This window comes from Syngnathus floridae, chromosome 9 (genome assembly GCF_059516105.1).
Source record: "Syngnathus floridae isolate MCC-2025c chromosome 9, RoL_Sflo_1.0, whole genome shotgun sequence".
In the NCBI taxonomy this organism is placed as follows: Eukaryota; Metazoa; Chordata; class Actinopteri; order Syngnathiformes; family Syngnathidae; genus Syngnathus; species Syngnathus floridae.
Window position 1 is genome coordinate 12,263,034 of NC_142421.1, and position 25,016 is coordinate 12,288,049.

The 25,016-nt window shown below is 46.9% G+C and overlaps 1 protein-coding gene across 8 annotated transcripts; it reads right to left on the reverse strand.

Annotated features, from left to right (window-relative positions):
• Positions 1 to 287: 287 nt before the first annotated feature.
• LOC148393571 (LIM domain-binding protein 3-like) lies at positions 288 to 24,084 on the reverse strand. Of its 8 annotated transcripts, XM_088385612.1 has the most exons (15): positions 23,740 to 24,084; positions 20,462 to 20,679; positions 14,820 to 14,971; positions 13,301 to 13,370; positions 11,253 to 11,275; positions 5,963 to 6,148; positions 5,056 to 5,216; positions 4,557 to 4,602; positions 3,852 to 3,902; positions 3,202 to 3,413; positions 2,542 to 2,911; positions 2,246 to 2,426; positions 1,955 to 2,075; positions 1,759 to 1,874; positions 288 to 1,445 (listed from the first exon to the last, which is right to left on the reverse strand). In XM_088385612.1, the coding sequence occupies exons 2-15, from the start codon at positions 20,555 to 20,557 to the stop codon at positions 1,356 to 1,358; spliced, it is 1,875 nt and encodes a 624-aa protein (XP_088241738.1). In that variant the 5' UTR covers positions 20,558 to 20,679; positions 23,740 to 24,084; the 3' UTR covers positions 288 to 1,355. The 8 variants fall into 8 exon arrangements, with proteins under 8 accessions (XP_088241738.1, XP_088241742.1, XP_088241739.1 ...); XM_088385616.1 differs by lacking the exon at positions 20,462 to 20,679; XM_088385613.1 differs by lacking the exon at positions 3,852 to 3,902.
• Positions 24,085 to 25,016: the final 932 nt, after the last annotated feature.

Consider the following 25,016-nt stretch of genomic DNA (forward strand, 5'->3'; position numbering starts at 1 on the left):
GTATCACGTGCTTTTTAATTACCGACATACATTCTTTATCATCCACAAAAAACAACGTAGTGTTCAGATGTTGCGACCTCTGTCACCATGTACTGTATTATATTGCCACCAAGTGGCGAAGGCACATCCACCAGTAGGAGCCACACTATCAACTGAAGTTAAAAATTGTTTAATTCTACATTCTGTTATGCAGTATGATGTTGTGACTGTCTTTTTTTAATGTAAAACCTAAAATTCTGTTTTCATTTATTTTTTGTTATAACAAAAAAAAACTCGAGACATGGTGCTTGCAGCAAATGTTAGACTTTAATCCACTTTCTTGATGTGGTGGCATAAATGCAAAAAAAGTGGACGGGTTTGAGCGTCCATTCCGCTCTGGAACAGTTGGATGCTTGAAAAAAAAATGTTGTTCTTGTTCTCCACCTTTCATGGGGAACTTCATTCGGGCTTTGAAGCAACGGGTAAATATGATGAAGTACATCTATTAACTCATTCAACTGCTGATCTCCTTTTATTTTCTCTACAAGCGAAAAACACAAAAACATCTTGTGCAGGCTTGTGGTATCCACTCAAAAATAATCCCTAAAATAAAGAAAGACAAACGCAAAGAAACTCCTGGATGCTTTAGATAAAACAATCAAACTCATATTAGATTAAGTAAATCCCTTTTGATGAGCACCAAATTAACGAGTGACACTTGAAAAATAAATAGGACACAATGCATGCAAAAGCTGCATGAACTGTAAGGAGACACATAGATGGGCAGCTTTCATTGCATCACTAACTGTGCTCACTTCAGGTTTCTGTAAAAGTGTGGGACAGACATTGTTTAGTTCAGGGACGTGTCATGAAGAGCAACGATGTACAAATGTAGGAGAGGATGTCATTGGTTGATTCTGGGTTATTCATAACTAAGGACAATCTATGTTGAGTTCAGGGGTCTGAGATAGTGTAGGAGAGCCCATGTTAGGTAGGCTGAGCAAACAAAAAAATCTGCTGCACTTCCAATTTCTTTTTTTTCAAACTGTGTTCAAGCATGTCATTGATAGATTCAATGTTTGACTTTCAATGTCTTCATGAAAAATCTACTGTTGAATTAATATTGTGAGTGCGCAAGAGTTTGAAAATTACTCATGCTAAAGTGAAGCTGTCACAAAATCTAGTCAAAACTACCCGAAAGCAAAGTTCTTGTCAAAACCACCTGAAAGCAAAGTGTTGTTTTTGCACACACATTTAAAAGTAGTGATCAGTAGTTGTGTGTGTGTGTGTGTGTGTGTGTGTGTGTGTCTGTGTGTGTGTGTGTGTGTGTGTGTGTGTGCATGTGCGTGCGTGCGTGCGTGTGTGTGTTTGCCAGGTTACACATTGATGGCATGAGCGTGCTTCTTGCACAGAGGTTTGTCTTTCTTGGAGTAGAACGGTTGACCCTCCAGGTTCACGTGACACACCTGGAACGACAACAACAAAGTCACCCGACATTTATACTGACGATGGCAAATGTTCAATGCGCATCAAAGCTGAAACGAGCTTTTTTGACCTTCTAACATTTTGTTGAAATTGGACCTGATTGACAAACAAATTATTTCTTCCATGAAATTGTCATTATTTCCAACAGTCTATTGCCTACATCTCGGCTGCATTATTTTGACTGTGCATGCGTGTGTGGCCGACAATTTTTTTGTTTTGTCCAATCAGACTTCAGCCGGTTGGTCTCCCGGTGGAGGTAAAGAGGGTGTGGTGTTGCCTGAAAGCGTTTCTCACCGCACACACGAAGCAGGTGTCGTGCCAGGTGTGACCGAGAGCCTCGATGAATTTATCTCCAGCTTCTACCGGGAAGTCGCAGCCGTGACACTTGGTGCTGAACAGCGCCACGTAATCTGGCGGCGGAGCACAACGAGCGCCGTTGTTAACGACTCGCTCACGCCATTAAAGTACACGAGGAGTGTCGGCGGCCCACCTTTCTCGCAGTATGGCTCTCCGTCCTCCATATGGAAAAGGCTGTTGCCAAAGGGTTTGCCGCAGGCAGCGCACACAAAGCAGGTGGTGTGCCACGTCTGCCTCAGAGCGTGCATCACTTCCTGCCAGGCCAGACAACAACAAGCAAACTACAACACCACCACCACATTCTTTTTGGTCAGAAATAGTTTTTTCCTTGACTGTGTCAAGTGGTCTGAAAGAGTGTAGGACAGTCAGGTAAAGAGTAGAGATGTCCATGGTGACCGACCGGCTTCCGTGTTTCACACCTTACCCCCATAATCTTGATGCTGCAGCGGGCGCAGGTGGGGGCAAAGAACTCCTCGTAGCAGTTCTCGCAGTAAACGCTGTTCTGCTCCTCCACGAAGCTGACGTCTGCCAGCGACATGTTGCAGTAGTGGCAGTTGAACTCCTCTGGATGCCACGAGCGGCCCAGCGCCACCAGGAACGGACCCCTGCGACCGACACAGACCAGTTTCCGACTCGGACAGGGCAGCAAAACCAGGCTGGTATGCCTCTCGAGGTGATGTGGGGATAGGTTGAGATGGTGTTTGGCGGCGGATGGGTTACCTGATGATGCTGTTACAGGCTCCACACAACGGCGTACGGCTACTGGCGGCAAACCTCTCAGCCCGTTGCGCCACCCCCCTGGCTACAGGGGGGAAGGGGGCGGGGCTAGGAGTGACTGGGGCGGGGCCAGGGGCGGCCGCTGAGGCCTTTGGGATGAACTGGGGCGGCGGGGGCGCGGCTTGAGGCAGCGGAGGCGCCTTGATGACGGTAGTGGTGGTCTTGCTCGGGTCAAACTTATTGGCAAAGGAGCTGTCGGTTACCCAGGGGGGGCGGTTGCCACCCGCGTCACCTGCTGCCTGGGGCGGAGCCGGGGCGGTGGGGTGGGTGTGAGCTTGGGGGATGTGTGGTGGCGGGTGAGCAGGTGGCGCAGCTGCAAGAGACAGGAAGCCTTAGTCAGGTGACCAACCTAAGATGGCAAGTAACTTGTGACTATCATTCAACCACCAAATCAACTGTTAAGCACTGTCGCGAGTTTCCACATCCAAAAAGACGTGCATCAATTGTGATGTCACGAAAGAGTTTCCCAGCTGCACACAAACACCACTCGCCCAACATATTTCCTATTCGACTCATCCAGTTGCGATGGAACAAACCGCTGAAACATCCTTATCGACAAACACGGATGTTAACTTTCTTTTTACGACGAACTTGCCGGGTCACCTGGCTGCGACGGGTAGATGCAGGCCGTGCTGACCACCTTGGGAGGGGCGGAGCTGACGGGTATCTGAATGGAACTCTGCTGGGTGGGCGGGGCCTGCTGGTAGTGCTGTGGGGGCGACGCCTGCGGCATGGGTGGGGCCTGCTGGTAATGCATAGTGAGCGAGCCTTGCTGGGCAGGGGGCACGGCGGCGGGGGCTGGCTGGCCAAATTGACTGGGTAGGAAGCAAAAGAGGATGCAAATCAAGGCCCGAAAAAGGTTGACAAATGAGAATGACAATGAAGGCATTAGTTGATGATGAAGATGAGCAAGGTTAGAGTTGTGGCCTTCTTGCGAGTGCTTTCATTTTGCATTTGTGTTTGTCCCGTTCCGTTACATGCCAGGGCTCACTATTTTTTTTTGCTCCATTTTCCTTTCATTTCACCCTTAATTGGAGTCAAATCAAATTCCACACAGTTGAGTTAACACATATTTTGGCTCGATACCCAAAGCAAAAATAAAGTAATAGACCAAGCAAGTATCCACGGAAATAGCCCCCAGCCCCAGTTGGCCATTCAGACAGCACCGGTGAAATGGGCGTGGAAGCTCAATGAAAGACCAGGATGGAGCGGTTGCCACAGCGGGCATTGACGCAATCAACCGGCGGCGGTACCTGGACACGGCCGCTTTGTGTTGGACGCCGGCAGGCGACTGATGCTTCAGGCTGCAAGTGAAGGACACAAAAAGGTGCAAATGTCACCATCCGACACGTGTGGCCCAAAAAAGATTGCCGTGCAAGCTGTGGAGCAGTTGGCGAGAAAAGAAAAGAACCCGCATTTGATGCCGCAGTAGAAGGCAAGACGTTCGCCTGGTAAAGACTGCAAGAAATGTGATTTATGCAAAAGCACACAAGAAAGGCTCAACCTGAGTCTGCTTCACTCTCAAAGGTTTCAAGAATACACATCAAGATGCACACATGTCAACAGTTTGTGGGGAAAGAACAAGAAGAATAAAACTGCACTTGAACACCCGACAGCAAGAATGTGAGTACAGTAAAAATGAACAATCACGTACACACACAAAAGAGTGAGTCTTAGTATCGTGGGTCACTATTCAAATGCTGCTGTTGCTATGACGACAGAACAACCTGGACCGCTTTCGAAAGCTGGACCTCCAAGTGACGCTTTCCTTGCCAAATACACCTGGACACTGTATTAGGTACAACCAAGAATAAGGCAATGAAATAACTTTGGGTGTTTGTGACAGGTTGGTGGGCAGGTGGTGAGGGTGGAGGTGAGCTGAGGTAAGGTGGGCAGGGTTGGGCAGGGCAGGGTGGGACGTCCTGTGCAGGTTCTGAAGTGTGAGTGACGCAGCCTACCTGCTCTTTGTCAACACCTCAACATCCGCTTCCTCATCCTCCATTACTGTGAGACACAAACAAAATGGACGATGTGGAGTTAGCGATGCAAAGCATGTCCCGTGGGCCACAAAGCAAGTAGTCCACCGAGCATTTACATCACAGGTGTCAAACTCAAGGCCCAGGGGCCAGATACGGCCCGCCACATCATTTTATGTGGCCCGTGGACAAATTGGGCATCAAATTCATGTGCCATTACCAAAATTGCAAATTGTCTTCACTTTTAAAAATCATCTTTTTCAAATAGTTGAACAGTCTTCAGTAAGTTGTCAGTTTGTTTTGTAGCTTATACTGTTTAGAATACGAGGCGTTCATACATTTATTCGGGTTGACATAATGGCCTTCCGAAGGAAACTATGACTACGATGCGGCCCATGACAAAAATGAGTTTGACACCCCTGATTCACATGATCGAGTCTACTGGAATATCTAAACAAGACGGTGGTGGCCGTTTTCTCACCACACTGCGTTCCCGTTCCCATCATGTGGGCGAGCGTCTGGAAGCTTTTGGACTGGATGCTGGCCTGGCGACGGCGTCCTCGCTCGTCCTCATCTTCCTGTGCGCTTTGGACTGCCTGGTAGACGGGCGAGGCGCTGTCCACCAGACGCTCTGGAAATGGACTGGGACCGGACACAGGGGGGACGCCACCACCACCAATCAACCCACCCGCATAAGACCCCGACAACAAGTCAGCTCAGAGCTTTCTTTTGGGGTACTTTTTGGGTGACGAAACAAAATAAAAAAAATGGCTTCGGAACGAATTTAAGTCATAGTGGGGGAAAAAAGAATGCACAACAATGGTACACAAAGAAGAAAAAAAGCCATGCCTGTGTTCAACACAGGAGATAAAGAAGTTCAGAACATTTGCGTATCATGATTGTCACTTTCAATCTGAGTGATGGAGGCTGATGACTGTCAGAGGACGAGCGCAGTTTTCACTGGATAATTTTTGTCATTTCGGACACAGCAATATTTTCATGGCAGACAAAAGCACAATGCAGCACTTGACACCATTCTCTCATTTGCCCTCAACCGCAACAACGCCCTCACAGGAGAAACAAGAGAGAGGAGAAGGAAAGCCAAAAATGCTTGCGCTTTCCAACAGTAGAGACCAAGTCAAGTGTGACGGGCGTGTCATCATTTACAAACAATTTGCTCCACTCCCAAGGCGATGACTGACTCCGACATTCCCGTAGAGTGAGATGATGCTTCCTGCAGTCTTTGAATGCGTTGCCATGCATTCACTCATTTCCTCCTCTCTAATCTGGGATTTTAGATTTTTTGAAAATTCCATGAAAAATGTATTTGTAGTGATTAGAGAGAGGAGATGGGTAAAGGAAGAAGCAGCTGGGCAGGGGGGTCTCACCCGGTCTGGTCTCCCTTGGTCATGGTCTGCCCGGCGATGGCGTCCATGATGGCGTCCTGCGAGTACATGCTGATGGGCGTGTTGTACTGGGCATGGACGATGGTGGCCTTGCCTCCTGGGCCCGTCACCTCGATGGCCTTGTGGCTAGCCGTGCCGCCCTGCTTCACCACCACGCCGCCGACGGCGCTGAGAGGTGAGGACGGCGTATGGGTGAAAAGAGGTGCGGGTTTTTCGACCGCATGATGTCATCATTCACGCAATGCAAAGTCAGGCATGATGACCGCTCACGCCTGAATAAAATACCCTCGCATGCACTTCAGAAACCCTCTCTTACTCAGACACACACACGTGAGCACGCAGACGCTCACGCACACACAACTGCACAACAAAAATGGCAGTTTAATGTTCAGAGTTTGTCAGTAGTGCGTGAAAACTGCTCTCATGCAACTTCCATGAGAGCATTTTATGTCACATGTGAGAGAGCGTTTGGCAGAGTAAAGTTCAGGTGCAAATCGGCTGTGTCAGAGGACAATTTGAAAGTGTGTCAGCAGTGAGTGTGAGAGCGTTTGCGCAGCGTGTGAGAGGTAATTCTGAATTCTGTGCCTGACAACCCCTCACAAGCACAGAACCTGTCATCTGGGATCGACATGCTCCCGCCAATCAAATATCAGCGCCAGCACTGCGTGACCTTTGCCGTCACGGCGAGCGTCAGACAAGCCGGCGCCGACCGCCAACGCAACACAGCAATCCAACGCAACACAGCAAACCAAAGCAACGCATACACCGTTGCTCCTTTAGCCACGAATACACCTTCACTTGGCAGCTTCGCTTGATTAGTTTGACACACACGCACGCACACATACGCACGCACACATACGCACACACGCACACAGACACACACACACACCAAGCCAGTTGTATCATTTGAAATGTCAATATGGCCTTTAAAGATCAAATGCGGAAAATAAGATAGCCTGAAGAGATTGTGTCCGATTGTGTCCCCTTGCGCGACGCTAAGATAACTTTAACATCCTCCTCTGCATTGGACTCTAAGCCGTTTCCATTTGCTCTGTCTTTTTTTTCCGGCGCACATTGTCTGATCTGTAATCTGTCAGATTATCACCTCACTTTCAGGCTCAGATGGCCCAAAGTAACCAGGAATCATTCACATATTATGGTCCTCAGGAAAAAAAAAAAAAAAAGCCAACATTTGGAGGGGGATAGTGTTATCAAAAGTTGTCCACTAACTTGATAATGCATGACAGCTACTTTGAAGGTCCTAGACGATATCATTACTTCCCTGGATTCCAAGCAGATTTGTGTTGCTGCTTTCATTGACCAGACTAAAGCCTTTGACTCCGTCATCCATTCCATCCTCCTGCAGAGACTCTCTATTATTAGCCTGTCATCACACACATGTGATTGGTTTGCCAGCTACCTAAATAATCGACTCCAGCAAATTAAATTGGATAATATTCTTTCTGACCCTCTCACCATCTCCAAAGGGGTTCCTCAAGGCTCGATCCCAGGCCCATTGTGTCACGTGCTGGCGTCACCTGCGACACGACCACGCCCCTCCTGTCAGCAGAATCGCCGCCACCTGCCGCGGGCTCATTGACAGCCCTATATCAGCGCTGCCAGCGCAGACCCGCGTGTCAGCCTGTCCCGTGATGCTGCTTCGCTCATCCGTCCCTGTAAACCTGACTCGCTTAACTATTTTGGTATTCCCGCAAAATTGCCTGTCCGCCCCAGCCAGATCGCCACTCCAGCACCCGCTATTCCCATCTTTCCCCACAACAAAGTCTCTGTCGCTACGCACTTGGCTGTACCGTCTTCTCCCTTACAGTACAAGCTGACCATTGCTATGCAGCCAGCGAACGATGAGACGGTATTGAGCCGACTGGAGCGAGCCGAGACCGCCATCAGCAGCCTGTCCGCTGACATCTGGACGCTGATCGAGGTGGGTCAACAACAACACCAACAGCTGCAGCTACAGCAGCAGGAGATGGCCCAAGCCCTCCAGGGACTGTCGGTAAATCCTGGCTGTCACGGCACCCCCGCACCGCCCGTCTGCCGAGGCCAGGAGGCTCGTGGACGTCCCGGAGCCCCGCCTCAGCAATATTGAGAAGTTTAACGGAGATCCCAAGCACGTAAGGGCATTCGTGACTAACTGCCGCATAATGTTCGGCCTCCGGCCCGTCACGTTTGCGACAGAACCTGCCAGGGTGGGGTTCGTCCTGACCCACCTCACGGACAAGGCGTGGCTGTGGGGACTGGCTGAATACGAAAGAATGGGTCCGGCTTGTGATTTGTTCGACGCCTTCGCAGAGGAATTGCTCCGCCTATCCAACCTGGGCTCCGCCACCGAAGACGCCGCCGAGGAACTGGCGACGCTGCGTCAAGGTAGCCGATCGGTTGCGGAGTACGCGCTCAAGTTCCAGACGTTGGCTGGCAGCAGCAGATGGAACATGCCGGCGCTCGTTAGCACCTTCTTCAACGGTCTCGCTGAATATAAGGACGAATTAGTGTCCTACGATCGCCCTCGAACCCTGGAAGGCGTGATGGACTTAGCGGCCCGAGTAGACCGACGAATCCGGACTCGGCGGTGCGATCGGGTGCGGAGGTCCCTGCGAAACCTGCATGGTCACCCTCCTCCATCTGCTCGGGACCCGCCAACCACACCACCAGCCGAGCCCATGGACCTAGGAGGAGCTCGAGTCCCCTCTGAGGACCACCGTCGACCCCTCTCACTAGGCTTGTGTTTGTACTGTGGGGAGGGGGGTCATTGGGTTGCGAGGTGCCCGTTAAAAGACCAGAGCTCACGCAGCGTCGGGGGATCCGCGTGAGCTCGACCAGCACCGGTTCTCCCAGTCCCGGCACACTCATGCTGCAGGCTCGTGTCCAGCTTGCAGCGGGCGACCAGAACGTGGCAGCCTTGGTGTATCCCGGGGCGGAGGGGAACATCATGGACATTGACCTGGCTCGTCAGTGGGGAATCGATTTCCTGCCTCTGAGCCCCTCCATTCCCGCACGTGCCATTGATGGCCGTCTGATCGGCGAGGTGGCTTTTGTGACGGAACCAGTTAAGTTACTGCTCTCTGGCAATCACCATTAAACCTTCCAGTTTTTTCTTCTTTCCCTCCCAGGACAGCGGCTCATTCAGGGGCACCCTTGGCTGCAGCAGCACAACCCGGTGCTGGACTGGAAAGTGCGGGTTGTTCGGCAGTGAAGTGAACGCTGCCATCGTGTGTGCCTGAAGGCGGCCACCAGCCCACTCGTGTCAAGATAAGACATCGTGTCAGATCGCGACCCACAATTTGCTTCCACCTTCTGGGCGGAGTTCTGTCGACTCCTCGGCACTACGGCAAGCCTCTCCTCAGGGTTTCACCCTCAGTCCAATGGGCAAGTGGAGCGCCTGAACCAGGAACTGGGCAGGTCCCTCCGATGCATGGCCGCCGGGGACCAGCGCGGGTGGGTCCAACAGCTTCCCTGGGTAGAATATGCTCACAATTCCCTCCCCAGCTCGGCCACGGGGCTTTCGCCTTTCCACTTTGTTTTCGGGTACCAGCCACCCTTGTTCGCCCACCAGGAGCATGGTGCAACGTGCCCGTCGGCCCTGGCTTGTGTCCGCCGTTGTCATCGAGCCTGGGCGAGGGCCCGGATCACTCTTCTCCGCTCAGTTTCAGGCTACGCCCGCCAGGCGAACAAGCGACGGACGTCGGCTCCGGAGTACAGAGTGGGGCAGTGTGTGGCTCTCGACGCGGGATTTGCCGTTGCGAGCGGGATCCCGCAAGCTGGCGCCCCGCTTTGTTGGACCGTTCCCTATTCAGAAGGTGATTGGCCCATCCGCCGTCCGTCTTCTCCTTCCAGAGTCTATGAAGGTTCACCCCACGTTCCATGTGTCCTGTGTGTGGCCCATCTTTGAGAGCACATTGGCGCCGGCGCCCTTCCCGCCGCCCCAGCTCGTCGAAGGGGGTCCGGCTTACGGCGTCCGCTCCTTGCTCTGATCATGGCGGCGCGGTCGTGGTCTCCAGTACCTCGTGGACTGGGAGGGTTATGACGACGCGCACTGATCCTGGGTGCCGAGCCGCTGGATACTCGACCATTCGCTCATCGCGGAGTTCCATCGTTGTCATCCGGACCAACTGGGGAGAGGATCCGGGGCGGCCTTGTCTGCCGGCACCGGGGTCTTCTGCTCCCGCGTCCGTCGATCCTGCGTCCGCCGTGGAGTCGGACCCTTCGACGGAATATTGACCCCCCACCTGGTCGTCCGGGGGTTGCCTTTTTTTTTTCTTTTAAAACACCTACAGTCAAAAGTCAAATCTCGTCTTAGCTTCCTCTATCGCAATAAGGCCTCCTTCACCCATGCAGCGAGACAGTCTCTTGTCAAAATGACCATCCTGCCCATTTTTGATTATGGCGACACCATCTATAGGATGGCATCCCACTCCACTCTCAATAAGCTGGACCCTCTTCACCACTCCGCTGTCCACTTCGCCACTTCTACACTCACCACTGTGATTTGTATAAATTAATTGATTGGACATCACTCCGCACTCGACGACTTCACCATTGGTTTCACCTCATTTACAAATCCATACTCGGGATGTCACCTCCCTATCTCTCCTCCCTCCTGCACCGTCATCATTGTTCCCTCAATCTAAGGTCCAGTAATCTTATTAAATTCACCATACCCAAAGTACGTACAGTTTTTGGTCGAAACTCCTTCCATTTCTCTGCAGCTTATGATTGGAATACTATGCAAAATACCCTTAAATTCACTGTCATCACATCATTTACAGTTTTCAAACAAAAATTGCAACACGTTTTAACCGACTCTTGCAGCTGTTAGTTTAAATATGTTGTTATATTGTTTTATTATATTTAATATATAAATATATTTTATTTATTATAGTTTTATTGTTCTTGGTTGTTCTTTATTTTTGATTGTGTATGTATATAATCTTGTTTTATGTATTTCTTTTTTAACACTCCATCCCCCACCCCCCTCAAAGAGCCACTGTTCTTTGGGTCAGGCCGCAGTTGTAAATAAGAACTTGTTCTTAATTGTTTGCCTGGGTAAATAAAGGTTAAATAATTTCAGAAAAATAACAAAATGAGGCCACCTGTTAGTAGCACCGTATCACTGCAAATTAACAAAACTCAACCAGCCCAGTTCAGCAGCTCCTTCCTGGCGACACATGCCGTGCAACGTTAAAGTCGGCGCTGCCATGACAACATAAACACACACACACTTGATACTTGATGCGCTCGGCACGACGATACTAACTTGGGAACAGAGGGACTGAAAACCTGGTTTTGGCCATGGGCAGAGGAGGAAAGCGGCCAGCCAATATGAGGACGATGAAGAGAGAGAACATTAGTCACATGACATCACTTTCAGTTTGTGGGAAGAGGAGGATGACGAGGAGGAGGGGGGAGGGGGCTCCAGTAGGTGATCTTACGGAGGAGAAAGGTGAGTGACCTCATGAGAAATTATGTTATTTGCTGCTTCTCTACAAGAGTGCCCAACAAACCCGAATGACTGAAAGGGCTCCACACAGATATGAGAAGGTTCTACTTTTAATTTGCGGCATTGATTCAAAACTCCAAATGCCGGACAGAAGCAGCTCAAAATGTTGCTATTCATTCCTTGCATCCGGCTTGTGGACAAACACAACAAATGAGCCTAAAACTCGGCTCTGGTGGGACTTGAAAAGGTTGGACTGAAGTCAAGCGACAAGGAGGGCTCATCAATCAAGCCTTTGGTCAAATGTCTTGCGTGTCTAAGGGAGCGAGCGGGCAACCGGCTGCTCCCAGCCAAAGGCATGCTGGGCAATGGAGTCGGAGCTCTGTTGCACAACGTCCGCACTAGCGCTCGCCTCCAAACAGTCAACAGGGGACACCCTCGCTCCGAAAGCGGGCTGAGCAAACTAATCACAAATTCTTTCTGTCTCATCTTGGAATCTAAATTCTTTCGTCCAGTCATTAGTCAGTCTTGTTATATTAGTGGCCTTTTTTCCCTAAAAGTGATTAAATATATTAATTTCTTTCTTAGACTCTTTAATTAAATAAATTAATAGTATTAATATAATACGAAAATGCCGGTCCAATAAGTTTTTTAAATTAATTGGTATTGATTGAATTCTTTGCAAATAATGAATTGAACAAGCATACCATCCACCCATGAACCATCCCGCTTGTCCGGGGGAGGGGCATTCCCAGGCCGGTTAGGAGACAATGTCATGTCCTGGCTCGCCCCTGGGGTCTCTCTAATTTTCCTCCCACGAGCCATAACGGACAGCCTCCCTTACTGCCTGTGTCCTCCGGCGGGTTCAGGGTTGCCGCCACGACCGAGCAGCTTACAGCTGCAGCTCCGGTCGGCCGCCTCAACGATGGAGGCAAGGAACACTCAGACTCAATGTCCTGGGATGGGCTCCAGAACACGGGCGAGCCTCGTGAGCATAAGCGCCTCAGGAAAAGGATGGGTGGATGAAATGAACCATTTTACAAATACATTTTCTTTTTTTCCAATCCTGGGTCCATATGTCAAATCAAAATTGGAAGTTGAGCACCAAGATTTGCCCACCCTGCTTTCATTTTGACAGCAAATGTTCTGAAGTTCTTGCTTTTTGCCTTCACTGCCATGTTTGGATGTTTTTGTTGTTGCTGTCCCCCCCCCCCCCCCCCCATTCTGGCTACGTACCCCGCGGGGAGGCCTGCCTGAATGGCCGCCATCTCCCTCAGAGTTTCCTCTGAGTACAGGCTGACGGGCGAATTATACTGCTTCCTGTGGGCGGGGCTGCCAGCCGATTGGGCGGGCCCCGGTGAGCCGCCGCGGACTGGCGGGCGACCGTTCACCTGAGACCACGGCCAGGGAGGAGATGAGCAGAAGAGGTCCATCAATTAAATTCTGTTCTAAACTATGTTTGAAGTTACCACTAGGGAGCAGCATCAGGTTGTGCGACAGAAAATATAAGTGACCCTAACATGTAGCACAGTGGTTCTCAAAAAGGGGCCCCCGGCGAGCCGTCGCTCAGGCGTCTGCAAATATTTTGCAACTCATCTCATTCTGATCTCTGCTGGTTTGAAAAAGTGCATATCGCCCTATTGGAACAGGCGTATCAATTGAGCACCAATTCAATTGGGATGAAGAAGGGGAAACATGTGACCCAGAAGGGGTTCTGGGAGCCCCAAAGTTTGAGAAGCTCTGTATGAGGATTAATGCCAAATTCATTTTGATGTTGTAAGTCTCGTTTTGACAATGTTGTCTGCTTTGGGAGGCAAAAAGTCCCATTTGAGGGCAAGAGAATTGTGATGCGCTGTGGGAAAGCTCACCTGCTGGTGAGGGATTATTGGAACACAGGCGTCGATTCTTGGCGTTGGCATAACAACAGGACGCTTCGCCCTTTACAGAGAGGGACAAATGTTCATTTGACATGCTGCAAATGCTAAACGTCATGCTACAATGTGACAGTACAAATAAATTCATGACTTCATTTGCTCCCTCCTACCCCTCCCTCTAGGTTGTTGCTCGAAATGATTGAGTCAATTTTGTCACTGTTGGCCACGCATGTTCTCCACAGGCGCAAGTCACTTGTTTGATTTTTGAGGGGCCAACAAACATCTTCATCTCCACATGCTCGCAACGCTCTTGCTGGGGGAGGTCAAAATCCATCGTCATTGCGTCTTATCTGCATCACCCGCAGCGCTGGTGCTCAGTTATGAGACAGCGCTCAGCGTGCACCGGCCGACATTCATTTCCTCAGTCAATTTATCAGATCTTATCTGTTGAGGGAAAAAAAACAAATCTTTGGGGCAACCAGGGGCCCACGTCTACATCCGCGCTCCTGCTCTCTTGAAGGAGCAGTTATAAATTATGCACACACACACACACACACACACACACACACACACACACACACACACACACACACACACACACACACACACACACAAAAAAAGAGTCTCCACAAGAGACACATCAATCTTAACACAGCTTCCCTCAACATCCAATGCAACATTTTGGCTCATATACGTCCTTTGGGTACCCCCACCTTGTTTTTTCTTTTTTTTTAATAAACGTTACGTACAGAGAGTCGAAGGTTCCCAACATAGTGCAACAACGGGCACGATGCCTTTGGCAACTGACTTTGTTATCGATCGCCTTCCACCGCGGGCTCCTTTCTCATCATAAGCAAAATGAAAATATGAAAATAATTCCACTCATGTTTCCTAGTCACAAGTTGCTTTCTTTGAAAATGTTTGCCAGGGAGGCCACAAAAGAGGCTCGATATAGCGAGCAAATTGCTTTTGGAAGCGCTTTACTCTAGTGGGTGGGTCATGTGACGTCTTTTCCCCCCAGGATCAACTTCCAGGCATGCACAGAGACAACATCTTCATATCTGCTCACATCTTTGGGCTGTATATTACTACTGTATTACTTTTCTTTTCTTCTTCAAATAATATTCGGTGGAAATGAAAAGCGAGCTGTTTGAGAAATATTTCAAGAGTCAAACAGCTTTAGTTCAAAACGTTTGGCGGAAGCACTTTTTTTAAAAAATACTGCCACAATGTGTACGCACAGTATTTTTTGTGTTTTATATGAATTTGGGCGAGATCTGTTGAAAAACATATTGTATTGGACGAGTACAATCATCGGTGGCCCAGTGGTAATAAGTGGCACACCCAGAGGCTTTGTTTTTTTGAGGGGGAGGCTATTTGCGGCTGGGTTCGGGCCCTGTGACTGTACGTTGCGTCTCTGTGTGATGGCGATGTGGCACTTCGCCAGGTTCCATTTCAAAGGCACAGGCGGGTAAACACAAGACGTTTGGACCGGAGGACCGTTCGCACTTACTTGGTCATGGTGAGTGCCAGATTGTAGTTGGCCATCTTGATCTTGTTCTGGGCCTCCAGGTGGGTCATACCCTCCGTGCTCACACCGTCAATGGCCATGATGACGTCGCCCTGGACCAGGTTGGCGTGTGCCGCCTTGCTACCCGGCGTGATCTGGACAAAATCAGGCAAACATGAATCTGTAAGCATCGCTTAAGATCTAGAGAAGAGAGCGTCCAGGTGTGAGTTGTGGTCAACAGCAGTGATCTTATTGTTTTCCCTCGAGATGAGGCAGACAAAGTGGCTGGGGAGAGGCAATTCTGGGATTCCCTCAATTTGGATAAGCGCTTGAGAATGGGTTGATGATCCTAAAGACTGTATTGCATACTGCAAATGACCCAAATTATGTCACAAAATCTGTGTTGAACTTTAAAGGTTCAGCTCCTGGTGCTTGAAGCCGAATTAGTGTTTCTGAGTAGACTAAAAATATCAGTAATATCTGTGGAGGTTAGCTTGACCATCTTAAAGTAACGACCCTGTGCACTTCTAAGAGTAGATGCTAACAGAGGAGGTAACTTATGAGACGTGTGTGTGTTGGCTGACCTTCAGTAGCTAAAAACAGCATTGTGCCTGTCAACAGTTGCACGATAACAGTGGTGCTGTGCAGAGGAAGCTGCTCAGCCCTTGAGAATTCTCAATTCGGGTCCAGTACCGGCACAAATTAAAGCTGCTATTCTGTAGAAATGTTGCAAGGCGAACTAATACCAAAAAAAATTTAAGCAAAAATTGAGCTTGGTAGATTTAAGTAAACGGGAGCTATGCACATTTCAAATATAAAAACAGGGACAGTAATGGTCATATATAAAATATTGATGTCTTGGCTTTAAATCTCAACTTAAAATTCGCCCAGCCTCACCTTCTGACGTCTGAATTTTGGAGTCCTTAACTGGCACTTCCATCTGTTAGTTCATCAAATGGACCCTGATCCAACACTCCACACCATCTACACCAGGGGTATCAAACTAATTTTTTTCCTCAGGCCGCATCGTAGTCAATTTCTTTCGGAGGACCTATATTACTGTCAACCCAAATAAATGTATGAACACCTCATAATATACAGGACTGTCTCAGAAAATTAGAATATTAGTAGAATAAGTTCTTTATTTTCTGTAATGCAATTAAAAAAAACAAAAACGTCATACATTCTGGATTCATTACTAGTCAACTGAAATATTTCAAGCCTTTTATTATTTTAATATTGTTGATTATGGCTTATAGCTTAAGAAAACTCAAATATCCTATCTAAAAAAAATTAGAACATTTGCTCAGACCAAGTGAAAAAATAGATTTATAACAGCAAAACAAAATCAAACATTTGAACAAACCATTGCTGACTGTGGGAACTTCACACTGGATTTCAAGCAACTTGGATTTTCCTCCTCTCCAGCCTTTGTCCAGTCTCTGGTGCCTTGACTTCCAAATGAAATACAAAACTTGCTTTTGTCTGAAAAGAGGACTTTGGACCACTCTGGAACTGTCCAGTGCTTCTTTTCCACAGCCCAAGTCAGACGTTTCTTCCGTTGTCTTGAGTTCAGAAGTGGCTTGACCATGGAAATAAGGCTATTGTAGCCCATTTCCCCGGACACGTCTGTGAACAGTGGCTTTTGATACCTGGACTTCAGTTCACTGTCTTTAAAGCTCCCCCAAATTCTGGAAGCGACTCTTCTTCACAATGCTGTTAAAGGCTGCGGTCATCTCTCTTGGTTGTGCAGCGTTTCCTGCCACATTTCCCCCTTCCAACAACTTTCAACTTTTTCTGGATGCACTTTGAAACTGCACTCTGTGAACAGCTTGCTCTTTGAGAAATTTCTTTTTGTGTCTTACCCTCCTAATGGAGGGTTCAATGATGGTCCTCTGGACAGCAGTCAGATCAGCAGTCTCCCCAGACTTGTGATTTAGTTTACTGAACCATGCTGAGTGTTTTTCAAGGCTCAGGAAGCCCTTGCAGTTGTTTCAAGTTAATTAGACCATTCAAGTGATTGGTTGAATACCCTACTAGTATATCTTATTCATGATATTCTAATATTTTGAGATAGGATATTTGAGTTTTCTTAAGCTGTATGCCATAATCAACAATATTAAAATAATAAAAGGCTTGCAATATTTCAGTTGATTTGTAATGAATCCAGAATGTATGACATTTTTGTTTTTTTAATTGCATTACAGAAAATAAAGAACTTTATCACAATATTCTAATTTTCTGAGACAGTCCTGTATACAGTGTAAGCTACAAAAAGAAATGACAACTCATTTTCTAATCAGACTAGTAAAAACTGGTCCCAAAAAAATATTTAGAAGCGAAGACAATTTGCAATTTTAGTAATTTGATGCATGATTTGTCTTCGCGGGCCACATAAAATGACGTAGCATCTCCACATCTGGTCCCCGGGCCTTGAGTTTAACACCTGTGACCTACACTATCATGAGATGTAGTGAAGGTAGTCCATTCTGCATCCAACGCAGCCTGATTAGAGAAAAAGTTGAGAATTTGTTTGCAAAACGGGCACATGACGCAGTGCACTTGTGGACCGCTGCAGACCACGACACCGGAGCAACGTCTAGATCAGGGGTGGGCAAACCTTTTGACTGGCGGGCCGAATTTGGTTCTAAATTTTGATCGGGGGGCCGAACCAGGAGCAGATGGATGCAGAATTTGTGTGAAGTAATAGAAATGACATGTAAAGGTCATTGCATAAAAGGTTTGTACTTTTAGTAGGTAGTAAAGCATGGATATTCAAAAAAAAGCTTTTTGAAAACAAATGCATTTATTAACAGCATTAAAAAAATATTTCACCAAAAAACTACTATCAGTGATTCTCATTAAATACGACACTGTTATTATGAATAATAGTTTCCATCACTTCAGCGCCTGCAGGTCTGATTTATGAAATATGTTTATCTAATGAGGCGAAATCACATCAAACGGCAAACATTCTGACCAAATACATCATCTTGAAGAATCAGTGAAAGAACACTGCTAAATAAAGAAATCTATGTTATTGCTGGTCTCCCTTTTTTGCTAGTGCATCATGGTCTGGAGTAAAATTTGTTGTGTTAATTCTTAGGATAGAGCCGAGGTGTCGGTCCGTTAACCTAGAGCTGTGACGGGCTTTCTTTGACGTTCATGTGGCGGAACGTCTGCTCACACACGTAGGTTGAGCCAAATTGTCCTCTCTCTTTTTTTTTTTTTAAACACTCGGCACTCAGTGTCCACCTTTCTTTTCCTCGCGCCACTCATTTTAGTGGAAGGATTCCAGGGGAAGGTTTGTGGGTGGCATTAACGTAAAACTGTATCTGAAAGCTCAGCGCGCGAATTACGAGAATGCTGACGTCACAGCCTATACTCTAAATTCGGCACTAATGGAAATAGAGCGCGGAGTGCGCCGGGTCCGTACTACTTAGTACGTACACGCACTTGTGAGTGTGCACCGAGCTTTCTGACACGGCTTCCGGGAGTGAATGCGCGGGCGGGCGCTTCCCCATCTATTGGGGAAACATACTAATTGCAGGGAAAATGGCCCCAAGAAAAGTTCAATAATACAATTTATTCAGGTTTGGTGGGCCGGATTAAACGGCCCCGTGGGCCGGATGTGGCCCGCGGGCCGTAGTTTGCCCATGTCTGGTCTAGATTCTCTTGTCTAGAACATTGAGACCAACCGACGCTTGGCGCTGAGAGTGAATCCGGATGGTTATATCAAAGCACCGAGTTGCGAGACCCCAGAACTTTCTTGGGCATCCAAATGCATCTCTGGAGCAGCTTTAACATGGCAGACTACATTTGATTCTGAATATGATTTGACTTGGACATTGGGGAATGTTGCGGTCAGCTTCTGGCATGCAGCACTTCATCCTCACAGAAGAATCAGAAGTTGAGAACATCAGAGAGAAGTTGTTCAAACGTCAAGAACGTTCTCTTTTGCTTCAGGTGTTCAGAGTGGTGATCTTAAGTCAGTCGTTATCAACCGAAGACGGAATGCGTGCTCTGCAGAGGATGATGAGAGCGTCCGACACCAATCGTGGACGATAGAGTGGTCCAGATTTGTTCTGTGTATTTGGCGCAGGCAGTCGCAAGGCGACATCATAGCGAACCATAAGACCCCTTACACCAGGGGTGTCAAACTCATTTCTTTCGCGGGCTGCATTGTAGTCATAGCTTCTTTCGGAGGGCCATTATGACTGTCACCCCAAATAAATGTATAAGCACCTCATATTATATATAGTAAAAGCGACAAAACAAACTGACAAATAACTCGTTTTCAAATCAGACGAGTAAAAACTGGTCAAATATAAAAAAAATATATATATATTAAAAGTGAAGACAATTTGCAATTCTAGTAATGAGACACGAATTTGATGCACAATTTGTCTTTATGGACCGCATAAAATGATGTGGCGGGCCATATCTGGCCCCCGGGCCTTGAGTTTGACACTTGTGCCTTACACACTTGAAATCGTACACCCACCCACGTTACCACACATTAAACCTCTGTTGGCATCGCCACAGTTTGGAGTACCACACTCTTTTTATCGCACACATCACACGTGTGCACCATATGCGTGTGTGTGTTCTATTTGGGGTGGCTTTACACACTTCACCCCAACCGGATGCAACACACACTCATATCCCCCGCTGCAGCAGCTTGTAATGTTGCACACCTGCATACACTCAAGCAGTTTGTTGTATGTTGCAACACATCTCCGTATGTTGAAAAGTCAAAATTGCCAGATGAGCAGAGCATCGCAACTCAGGGCTTTCGATTTTGTCTATTCCGAGCGCACGTAAAACCAACACCGCTTCCACTTTTAGGCCTGCGCAGATCCGCTTTCGGCTGCCCTGGATAAATGCTGGCAGCTGCCATGCCCCCTCTCCCCCCAGAGACACACACACACACACACACACAGTACCCCACCCAGACAACTCACTTGTGTCCCCAAAAGACTTCTGTCCTCAGGACCCCATGTGGCAAGCAATGAGCAAGCATTTTTTTTTTATCTCATCCTGTGTACGTTGTGAGCACTCACAAAGGGTGGGACAGAACCAATAAGAACCAACCACAGTTTATTGAACACTGAACAGAGCCAATCTAAGTTGATTCCCAAGAGGTCTTTGCACTAGGACTGCAACTCATTAGTTCAATCATAGCTTAATTCCGAATCAAATCATGAATTGAATTCCCCTGTTTCCTTCTTTAAAAACAAGAAATGATTTCAAATTGCCAGTACAGCCAAAGCAATAACCTAAACTGATTCAGTTATTAGCTTGGTCTGCAAAATCTGCAAAAATATTGATCTTTCCTTGCCGGGTTACCCCTACAGAGAAGCTACTTCTTATTCCTCCAAGACACCCAAATATTACCTGTTCTCCGCAGAGGATAAAGAATACCCGCCAGTTCTCTGTGTTTTATCCTTGCTCCTCGTTGTGATGTGAGCTGAGTTACCGGCACCGTACAGCGCGCATATCTCAAGGTAAAAATTCAGCCAAACAATGGCTGGCATCTCTAAAACCTCGTCTGAAGGGTCACTCACTGCGCTGGACTGGGCCATTAAAGCTCTTTTTGATTGTGAATCACATGAAGATGTACAAGAAGGTGAGCGTCATCTTACCCGGGATATGGTGAGCGGTATGTTGAAGTCCTTGCCTCCCTGCAGCCGGAAGCCCCAAGGTCCCGGGCCGGGCAGTGACACCGTGTATGAGCTCATGATCGAAGCTGGGGAAAGTTCCCTTTTCTTAAAAATAAGGTAACGGCTTTTTCTTGTTGTTGTCTTGGCTCAGTGGTCTGAAATGGCCAGAGCGGGCGGACGCGAGGGTGGGCCAGGGGCCTCTGAGAGCACAAGAAGATGTGAACACAACAAAAAAGTGTGAGGAAGTCGAGGAGGACTCGCCTGGTCGGACGCGTTGAAGTGACAGGCTAAGAATAGACACAGATAGTCGGTAGGCATTGTGCGGCATGGGGGCGGGGGTTACGGGGGGGGGGGGGGGGGGGGGCTGACTTATATGGCATGAAAGGGGACACCGGTTATGGCATGCTCGCCGTGATTCAGCTGCGCTAATATAGACCCGCTTGGTTCTTGTAGAGGCCACCCATCCAGACCCCTTCAGGGTCTCGGTACAGTGGACGAGGCCGTCAATAATTTAACACCTAAAAGGTCACGCGTGAAGAGAATGGGCGTCACTACGGAAATGTCACACCGCCTATTAATGTGAGGTCGCCAGTCATAAAGCGGCAAAATAATCTTGAGGTACAAAGAGATTGACAGATTGTCATTGACTGCACTCCCAGTTTTTTGTTTCATTATGAACTTCAAATTCAGTATTGCTGAGTAGATGTTATTCCCTTTGTCAGAAATGAAGGAAAAGTCATCCTCTTAAATGACCAGTCATTGTTTTATTAGAAATTTGGTGAATCAAAAGAACCATTGATATTGGTTACTTGGTATCTATCGGTGTTGATGAGTCCTCAAGACTTTCGTACTAGAATGGTATCAAAAACGGTTACTCAAAAATCAAATGGCTTGTAGTCCGGTGCATAAAAAATAAATAATTGTAGCCATCCCTAGTGGAAGATTGCTATTTGTGTTATGATGTGTACCTCAAGGGGATCGGCCTCGTGAGTGATGGCCACAATCTGGAATTGTGCTTCAGTCGTGGTCCCGGTTAAAAAAGGCCCCAATTTCATCCATCTTAGACTCATTCTGCCTTCATGATCTCCACCAAAAACTTTGGTCAATGGTCAATAGACCACCCGGGTAAAAATGCTTCTTGAATAATGCCCAAATTATGATTTTGCGGCAAGACCCACAGGTTGGTTCATGGGATCTCACTGCTGTGCTTGTTAAGCGATTGGCTGGCTTTTGTCATTCGGCCACAACAAGCAGTCACACCTGTGACCTTAATGGCTTTTTATTTTGGCAGCCGCCAACAACAGGTGGGCACGCACGAAGCCCAACCGTCAGCATGCCTCGCCTGAGCGGTTTCTGTCAAACATACGTATAATGTTACTATAGTTATTTTTCCTTAATGTGTGTTTTTATTATATCATTACTTTTATTACCTAAGAGAAGCTTTGCACTGAAGAAGTTTTTTTGTTTGTTTTATTAAAATAGTGCTGCAAGGTACAAATAATGATTAGGTGAACAATGTTAACAATTATTAATCTCTCAAATAGGCACAATTAGTTGTAAATTAATCAATTAATTACCATACCTGTAGGTTTGCTTTCTATATCAAAAACATTAGCGAAGTTTTTTCTAAAACAAATACAAGTTTGAGTATTACAGTATTATACGTATTACAATCACCAATATTGAATTATTTCTAGTAATTTTTTGATACATTAAATTTCATTTCAACGCAGTGACAAAACATTATGAACAAATAAGCCTGTTCAATAGAGCTAGGTCGTTATCAGTACTCAATCATCTCTTAAAAAAAAAAAATCCTTAAATTATGGCAGTTTTCTAGGGGCGCTAATGGATTCATGGCCTTTCAATTTATTTTAATGAGGTAATTTGATTTTCATATGCAAGGAATAAAATTAGAAACATCGGTCATGGAACAAACTGGCAAGTCGAGGTGCCACTGTTTCTTGCATACCCAATAACTTTTTTAAATCTGTTCTACATATGACATGGACCATCTGTTCGTTTTAAATCAAATGGATTTCTTTAGCTACCATAGTCCTAAGAATGTATGTGTGTGTGTGTATGTGTGCGTGCGTGTGAAACATAGCAGCTAATAGGCCACCAGTAGGCTATCAGCGTCTAAGTTTAGACACTTTTGTCACAGGCAGGAATGTCGCCAATGTTGCCTGGTGGAGCGATACTGTATCTCGGCCGAGATGCAAGGGGCCTGCCGGAGGGAACATCTGAGATAGTTCCCAAAAAGATCCCATTGCTGGGGATGGTTATACACTCACAAACAACACAAAGACACACTGCAGTGCACACAATTTCTTGCGGCTTCTTGCTTAAAGATCAGAGCAATAAATCACACACACATCTGAAAATTCCTGTCTGTTACCTTAAACAAATTCTGAAGGACACTTATAAATTGTGAACTATTCTTCCTTTAATACATATCTTTACTGGACAAAAAAAATGTTATGTTTTTATTTTATTATATGATTTTTTTTTTAAATCAATCAGCCATGTAATAATTTATTCGAATTGTTCTGCTAAATAGTGGAATTGGCATAAAAACCATATCAGTGGGGTGCTAAATCGAACATTTAAATTAAAACTTAAATCAAAATGATTCAAAAGTCATTCAGTTATTTAGATGCAGTTTTGGAAAGGTCATTAAAAAATAAATCCATTGGGTTTTGGTGCAAATTGAGCATTTTCCCATCACCATTTTAAAGAACTGTAATCTATAAGTGATTTTAATTGATCAGTTTGCACTTGTGTAACTGTTGTTCCTTTTACTTTTGGCTTTCTGTGGCTAGATATTTGAAACGCAATCAGTCCATCAATACAGTGGACTAATATTTCATAGTTTTAGCCTTCTTGCGTTGATTTTATTTGTTTACTGTGCTAATTTTTGTATTTCGATTTACTGTTGTTTGAGGTGACATAAATCACTCAAAATAAAATATAGCCAAGAATCTATTGTTCTTCCTGTTGACGACAGCGCAAATTCTGACGATCAGCTGCTACCTTCTCCGCCCAATGGCGACGCGCCGTGCAGTAAATTCAGCGCACACGTCTAAAAATGGCGCCACGCATTACAGCGACCGCACAGGATGACTTCACAAGCAACTTGCATCGGATTCATTTCACGGTGCGTGCCGCCGCCGGTAAGGATGATGGTGGTCATGAAGATAAAGGAGATTAGGCAGTGTGAACAGGACACGAAGAGGAAGGAGAAACGAGCGTCAAAGTACCTGTTGTAAGTGTTAAGCCGCCATTGTGGCTTTGCGGCTCTGCTACGGAGCATCTGTGGACTTTTGGGGGGGGTTCTCCCTGGATCTAGCTCGCCCGGCTGGGCTTCCACCACCCTCCGACTGTGCTTCGGAGCACCTGTGGACTTTGGGGAGTTTCTCTCTGGATCCAGCTCGCCTGGCTGGACTCCCCTCAGCTGTGCTACGGAGCACCTGTGGACTTTGGGGAGTATCGCTGTAGAATCAGCTCACCCGGCTGGGCTCCCCCCACTCCCAGCGTTTGTACCCAGCAGTGGGCGTGTGGAGCGGACGATTTTCGTCTTCTCGGCTGTTTTACTTCTTCTGTGGCGCGCGGGCTTTTTATTTAAAGCGACAGCAACAACGGGGCGTCACTTGAGGACGCTCCCTGACACGCCCTAAAACAGGGGTCCCCAAACATTTTCCAGTGAGGGCCACATAACTTTTCCCTTCTCTGATGGGGGGCCAGGGTCAGTTTCTAACAGATAAAGTGTAACAATCACATGGGTCCCTAAATGTAATCATTTATTGTTTTCCAGAAAACATGCTGACACTCCAGCACACCACACATATCCAAATATTAATAACACTTTCTGAGATCAAACAACCCTCTCTGGGTTCTTCACAGAATAAAATAACACAGAAAATATATAGGCCAATTACACTATTTATGAACTCGATAAAGAATCAAATAACCCTGTCTGGGTTCTTAACAGAAAGAAAGTAATGCTGTGCCGTGCACAATCCTAGGTAAAAGTTCATCTTCACTTGTCAGAGCAGAATCTCAAATGTCTCTCAAAGTTCTTGTGTTCTTTCCTTATAATCCAGTTTTGTGGGGTCCATAGGCTAGCCCAGTAGACACCACCATAGGCTCGCTCTCATCTCTGAAAATAAGAATAAAAAGAAAAAAAAAAAAAGCTCTGCAGTGTCCTGCACGTCCGTGCTCTCATCCAGTGCTAATGGAAAAAAATCAAAATCTTTAGTCTTCTGCTGCAGCTGGGCATACACATTACCCCCAATTTCTTCAACCCCTCTGGTAATTGTACGTGCCGACAGACTCACGGCCTTAAAGACATCTTTCTTCTCGGGACAGACCTCCTCCACGACAACATTCAAACATTTCTTGACAAACTCTCCTTCGGTGAAAGGCCACAGCTTGCTATCAGCTGAGCAACACGGACGCTGGCCCAAACTGATGTTTGGTTCAGGTGAGTTTGCTGTACAAATGTAGTCTGCTGAACTAACTATCCAGTTTTTAGCTT